We start from the raw sequence: 15,245 nt of genomic DNA, 5'->3' as shown, positions 1-15,245 counted from the left end.
CTGCTAACTACTGGCCTATCTCCCTCCTGCCCTATATGTCTAAAGTTCTGGAGGCTCATGTAACTTCATGCCTGTCGACATTCATAGAGAACTCCGGCTTTCTGGAACCTAACCAAGCTGGCTTTAGGCCAGCGCATTCCACTGAAGCAGTTATCCTGAAAGTCTTGGATGTTCTTCGGGGAAATGCTGACAGGGGGTCCCCACAGGCACTAGTACTCCTGGATTTGTCGGCCGCGTTCGAAACTGTGGATCATGACATTCTTCTCCACTGTGTCGGACAGGCTGCCATCCAGGGCCCTGCCCGTGAGTGGATTAAGTCCTTCCTGTCGGGCAGAGGGCAAAGAGTCCATCTAGGCCCCTTTACAGCAACTCAGGTGTCCACGACATGTGGAGTCCCGCAGGGATCCTCCCTCTCACCTTTATTGTTTAATTTGTACCTTCGGCCACTGATCCACTCATTGAGAAATTGGAAATGCACTGTCCTCAACTATGCTGATGACATGCAGATCATCTTCCCCTTGGACTCCCCTGATGCCGCATCTGATTTTCAGGCAGTGATGCTCCACACTCAGCAATTGATGATCCATAATCAGCTCAAATTAAATCCGGAAAAAACAGAACTTATCCTGCCTGGCAACAGCGCGGCTCACTGGGGCCCACAGTTCTGGCCAATAGAGCTACGTACATCTCCTAGCCCCTCTGACTCGGTCAAGAGCCTGGGTGTTACCTTTGACTCCGACCTCTCTCTTAAAACCCATGTAGGAGCTGTTATTTCGGCCAGTATGTTTCAGCTACGGAAAATTCGTAAAATCTCTCATCTGCTCTTGCATGATGCCCTATGCAAGTCGTCATTTCCCTTGTTCTCTCCTGTCTTGATTTTTCTAACTCCCTCTACACAGGCCTTTCCAAGTCCCTACTCCATCGTCTACAGATTGTGCAAAACCAGGCAGCAAGGCTCATTCACAAAACCCCAAAATGGCAATCAGCAAGACCCTTATTGCACAAACTGCACTGGCTGCCAATTGAACAGAGGGACGCTTTTAAGATTGGCTGTCTAATATAAAAGGCCCTTCAGTGCAAGTGTCCAGATTTTCTGAAGTCACTCATTGTCACGTACAGCCCGGTCCGCAACCTTCGCTCAGCCCATCTTCACCTTCTGGTCACCCCTGTGGTTAAACTTAAAAAGCTGGGAGGCCGTAGATTCAGTTACTTGGCACCGAAGTTGTGGAATTCCCTCCCCCTGGCAATTAAGACCTCTGCCACCCTGTTGAGTTTCAGAAAGAGTCTGAAAACCTGGCTCTTTTCTAAGTCCAACTAGTCTTTCTGTCGCCACCTTACAATCATCATTTTAGCGCCAGGAAACTTATGGTAAACACAACAGGTGATGGACCGAATGTGGATCAATGTCACACACTCACCCCAGTCCAAAGATCTGGGCCCAAATCCATCGTTTTTTTGCACTCCACACCACCCTGGGTTAGACAATGGCGATATGCAAATCAGCTCTGACCCTGTGCCCCATGGGAACAGTCCAGTCCGAACTTCAAAAGCCATGTCCTTCCCAGAACGGAATCAAGCATCCGAGGACCGGATCGGTTTCGAGGTAACACCTCATCAGCCCGGCTAGCTTGACTCCAGTGGTGTGGAGTGCCTGGGACCCACGTCTGGGCATCCCCAGCGCACTTAGGGCGGAATATGCAAACACAACAGGTGATGGACCGAATGTGGATCAATGTCACACACTCACCCCAGTCCAAAGATCTGGGCCCAAATCCATCGTTTTTTTGCACTCCACACCACCCTGGGTTAGACAATGGCGATATGCAAATCAGCTCTGACCCTGTGCCCCATGGGAACAGTCCAGTCCGAACTACAAAAGCCATGTCCTTCCCAGAACGGAATCAAGCATCCGAGGACCGGACCGGTTTCGAGGTAACACCTCATCAGCCCGGCTAGCTTGACTCCAGTGGTGTGGAGTGCCTGGGACCCACGTCTGGGCATCCCCAGCGCACTTAGGGCGGAATATGCAAACACAACAGGTGATGGACCGAAACCGGTCCGGTCCTCGGATGCTTGATTCCGGTCTGGGAAGGACATGGCTTTTGTAGTTCGGACTGGACTGTTCCCATGGGGCACAGGGTCAGAGCTGATTTGCATATTGCCATTGTCTAACCCGGGGTGGTGTGGAGTGCAAAAAAACGATGGATTTGGGCCCAGATCTTTGGACTGGGATGAATGTGTGACATTGATCCACATTCGGTCCATCACCTGTTTTGTTAGGAAACTTATGGTGTCAGTGCGCTTTATAAGTTTAGCTTAACATTAACATAACCGCATAAACATGACAACTTTGCTCCCTCAGAATAAAGAGTGTATCTCTAGAGTCGTGTGAAAACAATAGACAGCCATTTCACTCAGTCAATCGTGCATGCTTAATTTCACCAGAGTGCAGAGAAATAAAAGGTGTTATTTTATTGTGTTATTTTATTGAGCAGTCTTCTTTCTCATGCAAGAGAAATGAATTGCCACAATTGCAATACTTATCATAAAGTAAAGTGCGTACAGTAAAAGTAGTATTATGAAATAATACTGTAAAAGCATTGATATGGTTTATTAGCCATATGATGCTTTAAAATGGATAAAATATATACATACATAAAAACATTGACTAACGAACTCAACTGGTGCTTCTAAGATACGCCTACCCCGGTGTACCTGACCTAAGCCTAATACATGGGAAGGAGTAAGTAAGTTGCAGTTTTAAGTTAAGTTAGATTTTTGCCAAGTATCGAAATCAAGAATTCTCTCTAAGGTTTTAATCAGCGAGGGTGACTTGGGAACACTGGAGCTAGATTTCTCGGCGTGAGAAAAGGCAGCTTCTCCAGCGCGTCAAAAAAGGGAGGGACGGCTTCCTTCGGCTCTGGCAACAGCTGGGCTCTTGGACAAGTAGAACGTCGCTCTGCTCCCCACCACCGTGTGTTTGCTTAAGGTAACGTTGGTATATTTATACCTGAAAGTTCCCGGGTTTGACGTAAGGTTGGACATAAGACGTCACTAAGAACTAACAGTTCTTTCTGGATTCCAGGAGTTCTTGTGCAAATCAAAACAAAAGCAGGGGGAATTCCCGGGCTGCTGGAGGCTTGGTTTGTTTAAAGAACGAGTTGTGCTTTCTAGGAGTCTATGGGAGTAGCCTTGCGGTGCTTTGGACTGCATGGGCTATTACTAAATATGGATATGATTCTTATGCCTTTATAAGGATACTATTTGTTATAACCACATAAGGGCATGAATCGGGAATATCGAATTAGGGTCCTAGATAGAAATACAACACCTGATACCCTCAGAGATTACAAAAAGAAAGGTGGGGGCCTGCTTCACTGGCCTCTATTCCCAGTTACTGCTTGTGCAGGCTACCACAGCGCAAAGGAGGGGCCTATAGGGGATTTGATGTCACCTTCAAAGACTAGAATCAAGCTTCCTCCTCTCTGGCTCTCGTCATGTGCTGCAAGCTTCTTTGCACCAGCTTTTCTTGATGTGCCGCAAGCTTCTTTCCATACCTTGGGTGATGTGCCGCGAGCTTCCTTTCCACAACTTGGGCAGCTGTCTGTAATTTCCTTAGTCCAAAGTGCAGGCTCCCCCAAGCCTCACAAAACAGCTGGTCCTTAATGTTGCTGATGCCTTCCTTCCAGACCGCAGTGAACAGAGTCTTATCTCCTGCCTTCACACCGCGGGGTCGCGGCTGGCTAGCGTCAGAGGGCTCTGGTGTGGCTCCCTCGTCAGTCATAGACCAGTCTTGAACAACAGCTGACCACTCGGGCCAGACTTTTATCACCTCTGATTGATAGGCTCATCCAATCAGAGGGTCTGCTACTTTTGCATCCTGAATGCACCTCCAATCACAAACCATTCACCGCGTGTTCAATGCATGGGTAAAGCATGTACCAGGTCCCTTCCTGGTGTCAGGCTGTGCAACTCCCTAGAGAGGAATTTTAATTAACTCCAGCCCAGGAGGTCCTGACCGGTGGGGGAGGGTCCTCTCCACAAAGTTAGTGCAGCTAAACCCAGATAAGAGCAGAGTGTCTACTCCAGCACACCAGGCCTTTCCAAGGAAATAGGGAGGGGCACGGGGAGCTGGGATGTCCAGTAGAACAGCTCGCATTCCTCACACTGGCTCAAATCCCCATTCTTTCCCTGTACACCCACAGGCTCTCAAACACTCATCAGTGAGACAAAGGCAACAGGCACACAGGCATGGCAAACTGCACAGACTTGGTCAGGAGGGTGCCTAGGGACTCACCCCTCCTGACTATAGATTTATTTCTGCCACCACTATCAGTCTACCACAGCCTTAATATAGAGGGCAGTAGCCACTCTCTGAAAAATACGGGTGCACTAGGCATGCCCCCTCGACCTCAGAGCCAAGCTCTAAGGTCTCAATCCATGTAAACAGGGAGACCCTCAGTTGACATGTATGATTGTCATGCTCACTGAGGTAGGGATCTAGGAACTATACAGTAGCTTTTGAGTGACTTGCCTGGAGTTTAGCATAAGGCAGGGGAAGCACTCTCCCCAGAGACATGCAGGAGACTTCCCGTCCCAACATATGCCCTCCCCAGATCAGAATGGCCTGTATTTACTTTCCAGTGGTGGAAGACCGATCATCTGATTGGATAAACTGGAGGGAAAGTCCATCTACATTACCGTGCTGTAAGCCTCCTTTATGTTCCACAGTAAAATCTAGTCCCTGCAGAGATATGGACCACCTGAGCAACTTTGGGTTCTCCCCCTTCATTGCCATAAGCCACTTGAGGGGCTTGTGATCTGTCTGAACCATAAACCTTGCACCAAACATGTAAGGCCTGAATCTTCGACGGGCCCACACTATGGCAAAGCATTCTTTTTCAACTACAGACAAGTTCTGCTCCCTGGGGAGTAGTCGGTGGCTGATAAAGGCCACTGGATGCTCCCTTCCCTTTTCAGTGAGCTTAGCAAGAACTGCCCCAACTCCCTTGTCTGAAGCATCTGTCTGCACAATGAAGGTCTGACTGTAATCAGGGACCTTCAATACAGGTGCATTGCTTAGTACAGTCTTCAATTCATCAAATGCCTTCTGACACTCTTGAACCTGATCTGAAATCCTATATGTCTTGCTCTTAACAGGCAGGGTGTCCCCTGTGTCCAGAGGCTTTGCTGTTTAAAGGGGAAGTTTTTCTCTATGAAGAAAACTTGGCAGGCTGTGCTGTGTGTGGTTTTGGTGGAATGTCTAGTTGAAGTACTGGACAGTGTAGCCTGTGGATATAGGCTGCATTATATGTCTTTTAATTCTCTCTTAAGTGTCTGTGCAGGACTGCTTTTTAGACAGCTTAAGAGATTATTTTTGATTGCTCCGGGGTCCACGCTCATGAGCGGGACTTTTCACTAGATTATGACTATAACAGAGATACCCCTACTACAGAACTGGAGTTACAGGAGAGAAACTACTCCTTCCTACAAATCTATATAGGATCTGCGCTTTTAGGAAACATAAACTAATGGATTGGTGTCCCGACTTACTCCAGACACCCCTATAGGATATGTTCGAGTGTAGACCAGCTAACTCAGAGTGCCACCATAAGCCCCACAACCTTACCAAGGAGCGAATAGTAACTGGCGACTATAAAACATGACAACCCTGACCCCTCAGGCACTGTGGAAACAGTACAGTACTTTTCGCTCAGTCACTCAAGCTTACTTTGTCTCTGAGACATATATACAGAATAAACAAAGGGTTCGTTTTTCATATGCATTTATTGAACCAGCGTCATTCTAGTATGAAACGGATATATACGATTACAAGCCCCAACAAAGTAAATAAAAGGTAGAATTCTACCATGGTGCTAAAAACAGTAAATATATGCAGGCATAAAGATACATGGCAGTAAGCATACCTACTCTTAAGATGCTAACCCTAGCTAAGTGTACCTAGCATGTGTGTAGGTAGAAAGCCAAGAATACCCCTTGCAAAGAGCCTGATCTGAGAGGATGAAGGGCCCCATCTTGGTCTCGAGTTGGACACCACGCTAAGATGTCAGCGGACTGTTTGCTGGAGTGTCTGCGTGCAGGGTCTTCAACATCTTGTGTCAACATGGAAGCTTCTCCTCTGGTTTTCCCAAGGAAGATGTGGTGCTTTTATATCCGAAAAGTACCCTCAGTGGTTCTACCTAGATGTGTCATGTTACTGTGGGCCTGTTCAAGGATGAAGATAGCAGTATTATACAGGAGATGGTAATCCTGCTGTGATACTGAAAATCCTCATGCATAATAGATAAGGCTAGTTTTCGAAGAAAACCACACAACATTTATCTGGCACCTAACTAGGCAAAAGGTCAGCGCCAAAGCTGTTATGTAGAACAAGGTAGGATAAATGTAGGTAAAAGGTTGTGCAGCTATCTAGGCCTATATTGGGGTACATTGTGGCTCATCACACCTTCAAGCCATATTTATTGGCTACGAAGATAACTTTGCTGCTAAGTACGTATACCACTTCGATATTAGCAAGGATCACTAGTTGTCAAGAGCAGTACTCAATTCTTAAATCTGCAGTTATAGGGTAAGCATTGTCTGAAATACCTACAGGGAAGGACATGCCTTCTGGGTATAGATAAGTCCAAAGGCCATGCTTTGTGCTTATAGTCCACTGAGTTCAGATGAAAGTGGGACTCTGCTGGAAAGAGGGCTGGGCGTGTCCATCGCTGAAGGCCATGCACTGCACCCCGATGCCTCTGGTTACAAAAGAGTCATGCAAGCTCTGGTAGTGGGACTGTTGAGACTAGGACCAGGCTGACGGGCTTCTCTGCATAGTTGAGCCCAGTAGACTATGAAGGCTCGTTAAAAGAAGTTAATGAATTCATACATGGTGTGAATGACGGTGTGATGTCACATAAGTAATGATCAGTGCTACTGTAAACATAGCTATCTTTTCATAAATAATGGGACATGGGGGATTTATGTATGATGCTATTGCTCACATTTGCAATGTCTTCCGTGATGTGTCTACCGTGATATCCTTTGAGATGTCATTTGTGAAAACATGAGTGAAGTTATGAGCAGTACATTGAAAGGATTGTAGAGCTCATTCATGAATCTCAATTATTTGTTTTTCTTTTATGCCTCACCCTATACGCTGTGTCTTTTTAATTGTCTTTGTGTTTTGTTTTACAGGAGGATCTGTTCCAAACACCAGGTTTGCAAGATGAGCTTCAGAAGATCATTGACTGCCTCGACACCAGCATTCCAGATACAATCCGTATCCTTTCAAATATTTTGACTACCAAAAATATGAGAAATCAATAACATTTTACTGGCACAGAAACCTTTGCTCTCCATTTAAAAATGTCATATTTTTTGTTGTGTCCATACAAACCTGGCATTGAGCCAACCTCGGCCCAACAAGAAGTTGCAAGGTCTATATTTGTCTATTCTGATGTGTGTTTTAGAATGCAATATTTTACAGCATAACTAGGAGTGTAAAGCTAACAGTCTGATAGAGTATACCATAGGATGACATATTTTTTTAAAAGCCCGACTGGCTAACCGGATCTCTTTCCTCATTTTTTTTCTGTTCAAAATTGTTAAGTTGACATTAAGTCTAATCAAATCATTTTTAATTACAATCATAAAAGCAAAAATACTTGTATACACATTGTAAACAAAATCAGCTAAGCATGTTTTGACTATGTATTAATCATAACAATGCATCAAATATTTTATACAAAGATAAGAACATATCACACTTACATAAATAAGTTAAAATCAGTCTAAAAGTTTGTATGTATATTATTGCACATAATTAAAGCTTTTTCTCACAAGTCACCACCCACAAAAAACTTTACATCGTGTGGAATATGTCCCAAAAAGGTAATGTTTGTAAAAATAAATATGCAGGACGCCATTGCTTAAATCGCAAGGCTTTAACAGTGGGACTGTTGAACTTCGCCCTTCTGGCAGGTTCACCCCTAAACTGCTTTTAATTGTGGCCTGGTGTTAGTGATTTTTGGCTTCTGCGCACTTTACCACTGTGTCCCAGTGTAAAGTGCGTGCGTGTGGTTAGGTTGGCCTGCCCTCCCATAGGAATGTATGTGGAATGTATGTGTTCCTGGTAGTTCCTGATGCGTGGGGAGTGCAAGGTCGAGTTTGGTATGTGCGAACTCGGAAGAGTGAATGCTGCGCGATGATGTGTGCGGCGTTAATGTGCCTAGTGTGGAAGTGCCACTTTTAGAAGTTGGCATGTCTGTGTAATAAATGTGAATTGACTTTCTGGCTTGTCTTGGTTGAAGCTGGCTGGTGAGCCTGGCTCCAGGAGTCGGGATGGGTCTGCCCCGGTGGTGAATAGGGAGATATACATCCAGATGGGTGGGAGGAGTGCACCTGGGACCTGAATAGGGCTGGGCCTTCCGTACACAATGCTGGCTCCGCCCCCTGTGGTGCGACTGATGTCCCTAGGCTGGCCAGTGAATGGGGAGAGGGGCTGAGCACAACCGAGTGCTCCAGAACCAGCTGTGTCTGGTTTTTCCCCTACCATGCATCCTGAGACAAAGGATTTATGTGTATAAAAAGGGGCTGTGACCCCATGTAAAATGTTCTCTTCCTGATCCTACCTTGAGGGGGGGCCTGCTGCTGCTGGGCGCCAGGACGACCGCCACTGGGGACTGCCTCCCTGCCTGGAGGGCCTTTCCTGGACTTCCTTTTGCCTATAGCGTCTGGGAGCCCTTTGCTTTTCATCCTAGGAGGACCGCTTTTTTCTTAATTTCAGAGCGCAGGTGCCCACTCTGCGTTTGCGTTATTTAAAATACACGGGTGCTTACCCCATACTTTGCCGAGTTTTGCGGCGCGGGCGGTTGGCGACTTATTATATATTGCGGGTGCCACCCCGCGATTTTGCCGAGTTTATTATACCCCTGGCGGGTGCCCACCCTGCCAGTTACTCTATTTTTCCTTGTACCAGGAGCCTACCCCAAGAGATCCCTGCCGTAACACCCCGAGCGAGTTGGGAAGGGGAGCCGCTGACGTCATCCGGGGCCGCGCTGGGATTGGTCCCAGCCGGCCTGGACTCCCGCAGCGTCACCGGTGTCCAGCGTGGGGATTGGCCCATCCTTGAGTGCTTCCCCACGCTTTGAGGCTCGGCCGCCGAGAGAAGCTGTCCCTCGCCTTGCTGGTCTCCGGAGTGACGAGGGAGATCAGGCGAAGCTTGTATCTAGGCTCCTAGGCCTGAGAGGAGAGCCTCGGAGTACTGCGGCAAAAGTGCGTAGAGACCTGCCCGCCACCAGAAGAAGCCAGCGGAGTCCAGACGCGCCAGAAACCTCCGGTGAGTGGGGCCCATTGTGTTCCTTTGGGGAGAGGGGGGCGTCGAGGCACATTGCCTGTGCCCGTCCCCCCGCCCCAGTAGCGCTATCTTCGTTTCGGAGGCAGTCTCTGTAGGGGTAGAGCGGCCCCGGCTGGCAGCGGGCCGCTCCCCCCAGTTGGCAGCAGTGTTATTTCGAGCCTACGAGGCTCCAGGAGGGCATTTTTGTTTCTCGAGCCGACTAGGCTCCCACGAATGGCCGCTTTGTGTTAATTAGAGCATGCGAGGCTCCCACGTGTTTGGGGGCACAGCTGAGCCAGAGCCCACAAGGCTCCCACGTTGTTCTTGGGCACTGATGGTTATTTGAGAGCCCAGAGGAGAGCTAGGAGGCACGCTGGTGCCAGGCTCAGTTCCCCAGCTGCCCAGCACTTAGTGGGCAGCTGCTTCGTTTAGGCCCCAAGAACCCTTGCGCATTTTTCTTTGGCTGCCTGCGCAGCCCAGCCCTGACATTGTGGACAAAGGGCGTATGAGCCCCTGATAAGCCAAGTTGGCCTGGGGTCAGTTATGTGATTTTTTGCGCAAATGGGATTACCTACCTAATGTGATTTCTGCATCACGTGTAATGCTTTTATGCCTATACCTCTAAACGTGTGTTTATGCTTAGGAGGTTGTTTTTCCTAGTATAGGTTATGCTAGTGAGTTCATGGTTCCCTGCGTGATATACACCTAAGGTGGTTAGGATTGCATAGGGTGTACTTACCTCTTATAGAGAAGACAAAACCTCTGTGGAGACCTATATTTCTTTTTGCATTGAATATATTCAAGTAGTAAGTGAGAAAAGATGCCAAAGAGAGATACTTTGAAATATTATTCAAACATGAGCAATTTTATTGAGCTATTTTTTCATTTTTTAAAAAGTTTTTTAGAGACATGTATACAAAAATATATTTCATTGTTACTGTGCAAATCAGCATTTTTACACACAGTTTATAGTCATCCTATCATTCAAAGTGCCCTCTAATAACAGTTGATCCTAATGATCTAAAACACAGACTCACACATCACTCACACATTTTCAAAGGAGACACAAGGACATATCTAACAACATGAGCACATAAGAAAAATTATACAGGACATTAGACTAGTACAGGTAATAGCTCTAAGGTGTACTTAGAAGGGTACGTATAGGAACCTAGGTGGAATGGTTCTATTGGTTAAGATGGAATAAACCAAATCGTATCCAAGGCAGTGGATGTTGGGCCGACGTACGTTTCGATGAAGATCACCTTCCTCGGGGCCGAAGACAACATACAATATAAATGAGTAATATAAAGTATTAAAAATATGAGGGCATAATACACGATTCTGAAAAACAGAGAATAAAAATATTCTTTAAATGTCATGATTTCTTTTACATTTTTACATCATGGTTTTAACCTATGGCATCATATATATGCACATCTATTTTTAAATTCTTGAAATTAAATGAAAGCGCATAGCTAACTACACATCTTACTCAGTGGAGATTAGATAGACCAAAGGTGTTGTGAGTCCACATAGTGGGAAGATGAAAAGAAAGAGCAAAGGCTTATACCCAGTAGATCTGATTCACCCTCAGTGTTGATGCCCAAATTGCCAAGAGCATGCAGTGCTTTTAAGGTGTTATTATCTGGGATTGATGGGGCAAAAAGGCTTTACCTATAATATGGAGAGTCAAGGCATGTGATAGATAGTTATCTGGCCGGGTTCTCTAGGGCATATGCTGAAACAATATAGAAAAGATCTTTAGTATTTTAAGGGATGGAAAGTCATGTCTTTGATGCTGAAGAGGGTGGTAGAAAATTACCTCAGTATACGTAGCACTCGTCCATAAATGTTCTTATTGTTAGATCCACCCGGGGGGAATTACTTTGAGCAGGAAAGTAATAACTGTATAGATACAGGTATCATAATTAGTTAATGCGCTTGGGCAAAGCTAGAAGTTAGTTTTTACCATATGATAGATTATATACCTGATTGTGCGTGTAACGCGTTATTTTTAAGAGAGAGGCAGGAGTTATTTGATGTTGGGCGCCATAATCTGTACAGTGAGAAAACCAAAGGAAAATATATAACTGTCTGGGTTTGTGATACATACAAGCGCTGTTTTGTTATTTAAACTACTTTGGTGCCAAAAGATCTAAAATTGTAAAGCGCTACAAGATTTTAGGGCGATTTTACTGCAAGTGGAGAGGCTGAATGTTAGTTTGCATTTAGCGGGAGGCACCTTTAAGACGTAGCTGAAAATAATTGAACTAATGCGGCAGTTTTTAGCATACTGCAGGGTAGGATGGGTTGAAGGGTTTAGGGTGATTCGGCGTACCTTTGTTTTCGCGTGCTTATATGAGGAACGGCGCTCCCGAGGATACAGCTCTGCGCCGCTTGGTGAAATGAGAACGCTGTATCTGAAAAAGATGGTACGGCATATCTGTCAGGTTAAAATTATTCTGACTGGGCCGGAAACTGTTACGGAGGGCGTCTCGTGCGTTGCAAGTGAACTGGCATGGTCTAAAGTTACACAGGGCTCTTAATGAAAATGGTGCAGGTCGGCGCTTAAGCGGGACGCGGAAAAAGGCATCTCTTACCTTGCTCTCAGGATACTGCTGCCACGACCGGGGGTCCTGGGGGAAAGTTTCCTCCGTAGAGGAAGTGCTGATGTAAGGAGCACTTAAATGTGATCCAATGAATGGAACCAGGTGGGAGGTCATTAACAGAGAGATAGGACTCGTGCTGTGTAATGGCGGGAAACATAGTTGAAGGACTTGGGCTAAACTGGTGTGCACAGTGGCAGCCATTTTGAAATGAAGAGGAGTGATAAGGACAAAGGTGCAAAGTACCGAATATTATCAAAAAACGGCAGCAATTGATTACGGTGGGGACATGCAGTGACACATTTTCATGGGGATAACTTATAAACTAAGATGGATCATGTATGATTTAAGAAAAAGGCGTGTGGAGCCGGAATGTGGCAAATTGTCACAATGATTGATTGTAGTGTGAATGAGAAGAGTCGCATATTTGTGGAAGCTGACAGTCTCCCATGGGCTGGGGCAGGATAAAGATGGCAAGATGATTCCATTTCAGACATAGCTATATTATTGAAGTGTGACTATCCACGAGATTTCTTCATTGTGGCCAAAGCGGACTGTGTCCAGATAATGGATCCAGACGGTTTCACGTTTTTTGCGGAATCTTGATGGATCTTTGCCTGGCGGCGTATGTACTCGTTCTAGGATTTGCCACCGTAGATCTTTTTCTTTGTGGTCATACTGGATGAAATGGGACACCATGGGGGCATTGTTTTTTTGAGTTCTAATTGCAGATTTGTGTTCCGAGAGTCTAATACGGAACTCTCTTGATGTTTCTCCTATATATCCTATCTCACACGGGCATGTGATCAGATATATAACATTTTTGGTTCTGCAGTTAGTCATTTCTTTCAAATTTCCTTGCTTGTGTCCATAAGTCCATTTTTCGCCGGGAATTACTTGGTCACATGCGTGGCTGTTACCACATCTATGATTGCCTTTTGGCATAGGGTTTCCATCTATAGTGTTCTGTTTGTTTCCTTCTTTGCTTTTCCACCTGCTGTGTACCAGCTTGTCACGGAGATTTTTGTTTCTTCTGAATGCTAAGATAGGTTTATTTAATCTACTTTCTTGATCATTTGTGTTCAGTATCTTCCAGTTGTTATGGATAACCTTCCTTATTTTGTTGTTAATGGTGGAGTGATTCAGAACACACACCAGTTTTTGGTCCTGGAGTTTCGGAGTTGGATTTAAAAGGACATCTCTGTTGTAGTATTTCGCTCTTTTCATGGAGCTGCGTATGAGACGTTTGGGGTACCCTCTTGCTGATAACCGTTGCGTTAGTTGGTTGGCATGGATCATGAAGTCTTTCATAGATGTGCAATTCCTTTTGATTCGCAAGAATTCGCCAAACGGGATAGAGTCTTTTTGGCAGTTAGGGTGGTAACTGCCATGTTCCAGTATGGTGTTTTTTGCTGTGGGCTTGCGATATAGGTCGACTGTAAGTGCCTATACCTCTAAACGTGTGTTTATGCTTAGGAGGTTGTTTTTCCTAGTATAGGTTATGCTAGTGAGTTCATGGTTCCCTGCGTGATATACACCTAAGGTGGTTAGGATTGCATAGGGTGTACTTACCTCTTACCAGTGGTTACCGGTTGTGTTCTACATTTGCTATTTGGTGCTACAAATATTTTATGTTCTAAGTGCTATTCCTACAAAGTGCTATTCCTACAAGTTGCTAGTTCTACCAAGTGCTTTTTCCTGACAGTGGTCCATGTGGCCCTGTCCTGTGTATATAATCCCCTATAAATTCCGCCTGTGCCAGTGGCACAGTGTAAAGTGTGTGTTTATTATCTAATGTGTTTGGTATAATACAAAGGCTATTTTTATATATAACCTTATGTGGAGTTTCTTTTGTGGTGGGCTTTGGGTGTTGTTGCTGGGTGCGCGCGCAAGCGCTTTACACATTGCCTTCGGGATAAGATTGACTGCTCGTGCCAAGCTACCAAGGGGGTGAGCAGGGGTTATCTTTGGCGGGTGACTTCCTTGCCCTGACTAGAGTGGTGGTTTCTGCCTGGCTTTGGCGCAAGCCTTAGCCAACCGGAAATCCCCATTTCTAACATTGGTGATCAGCGGTTAGAAAAGGACTTACGTTTGCGCTGTACCACAGTGGCAACTGGCTGCACTACAAAATTCTACATTTTAGATAATTACATTTTGGGGATTATTGTTTTTTGAATTTTCATTATTTCTTCTCCTAAAGGTGTCCTTTGTGAATTGTGTACTCCTGTTTTAGATCAGACACCTAGGTTCCTTGTGTTAAACTTTTCTCGAACGTCTTCCAAAATGGAGCCTGCTTTTGATTTCTGTGGTCTGTTTAGATACAGTATGTTAGAGTTGGTAAGGTTCTGTGAAGAGAGAGACATAGAGGTGGGTGAGTCAGACACCCAGTCCAAAGTTACGGGCAACCTACTCCAATGGCAAAAGGATCAATGGGATCTTGAGCGCAGTGAGGAGGAAAGGGCCCGGGCCACACCCCAAGAGGGTGGTGGGTCTGTGGGGAGCCCTGAAGAGGAGGAAGAAGATGGCAGTGCATTGACGCCAGTAGATAGTGACGACCCCATAGATAGGGAGTCCCTTGCTGGGTCCAGTAGCGGATGCAGTGCCTCATCCCTTTCCCTGTCCCCGGAGAAGTGAGTAGATAGGAGGGAAGAAATGGAGCATCAGCTGGCTTTAGAGAAACTCCAGAAGGAGAGCTATGAGCATATAGAGAATAGGAAGTTAGCCTTAGAAGAGAAAAAGGCATTATGGGCTCAGGAGTTGTCTTAAGGCATTGGGCCTTGAACAGCAAAAGCTAGAGACTGAGAGGGTCTTAGCACAGGAGAGGATGGAGGAGGCTGAGAGGGCCTTCACCAGAGAGAAATTGGCTCTGGAGGGTAGATTGTCCCCTGAGCGCAGTTATAATTTTCTGGATTCCCCAGGGAGGGTTGAGTCCAGTGGTGGCAGCGATACAGACTTCTGTGCAGGAAGTCCCATCCCCAGTTCCCAGAGTATGGTACCTGTTTCCCAAGAAGAGGAGTATAGGTTGAAATTCAGGGGCAGTAGGAAATTGTATAACCAGGATTGGGGGGATTTTGTGGATGACTGTTCAGATGCACTGGATGTTTGGCTGGCAACTAACCTGGACCAGAAGAGGTATGGAGTAGTGAAGATGTTTCTCAAAGAGCAGTTGCTCAGTATTTGTTGTCCAGGGTTGCGCCTGCACCTGTTAAGGTATAACTCCTTTTGTCCTTGGGCGCTTGCATAGGAAGCAGAGCGCTGGGAAAGGGCCAGAGGTTCTGAAAAGTAATTGGTGAGTG

At 45.9% G+C, this 15,245-nt stretch overlaps 1 protein-coding gene across 2 annotated transcripts in view; it reads left to right on the top strand.

Moving 5' to 3' along the window:
• The window catches only part of OCRL (OCRL inositol polyphosphate-5-phosphatase), a 611,352-nt gene that overhangs the window by 503,157 nt on the left and 92,950 nt on the right, over nt 1–15,245 (top strand). For both annotated transcript variants that reach the window (XM_086918813.1, XM_086918814.1), the window contains one exon: nt 7,201–7,285. In XM_086918813.1, the coding sequence (XP_086774939.1) occupies nt 7,201–7,285 (85 nt within the window). The remainder of the gene's footprint in view (nt 1–7,200; nt 7,286–15,245) is intronic.

Source organism: Lissotriton vulgaris, chromosome 4_1, assembly GCF_964263255.1.
Source record: "Lissotriton vulgaris chromosome 4_1, aLisVul1.2, whole genome shotgun sequence".
In the NCBI taxonomy this organism is placed as follows: domain Eukaryota; kingdom Metazoa; phylum Chordata; class Amphibia; order Caudata; family Salamandridae; genus Lissotriton; species Lissotriton vulgaris.
This window is presented reverse-complemented; position numbering and strand designations above follow the sequence as displayed.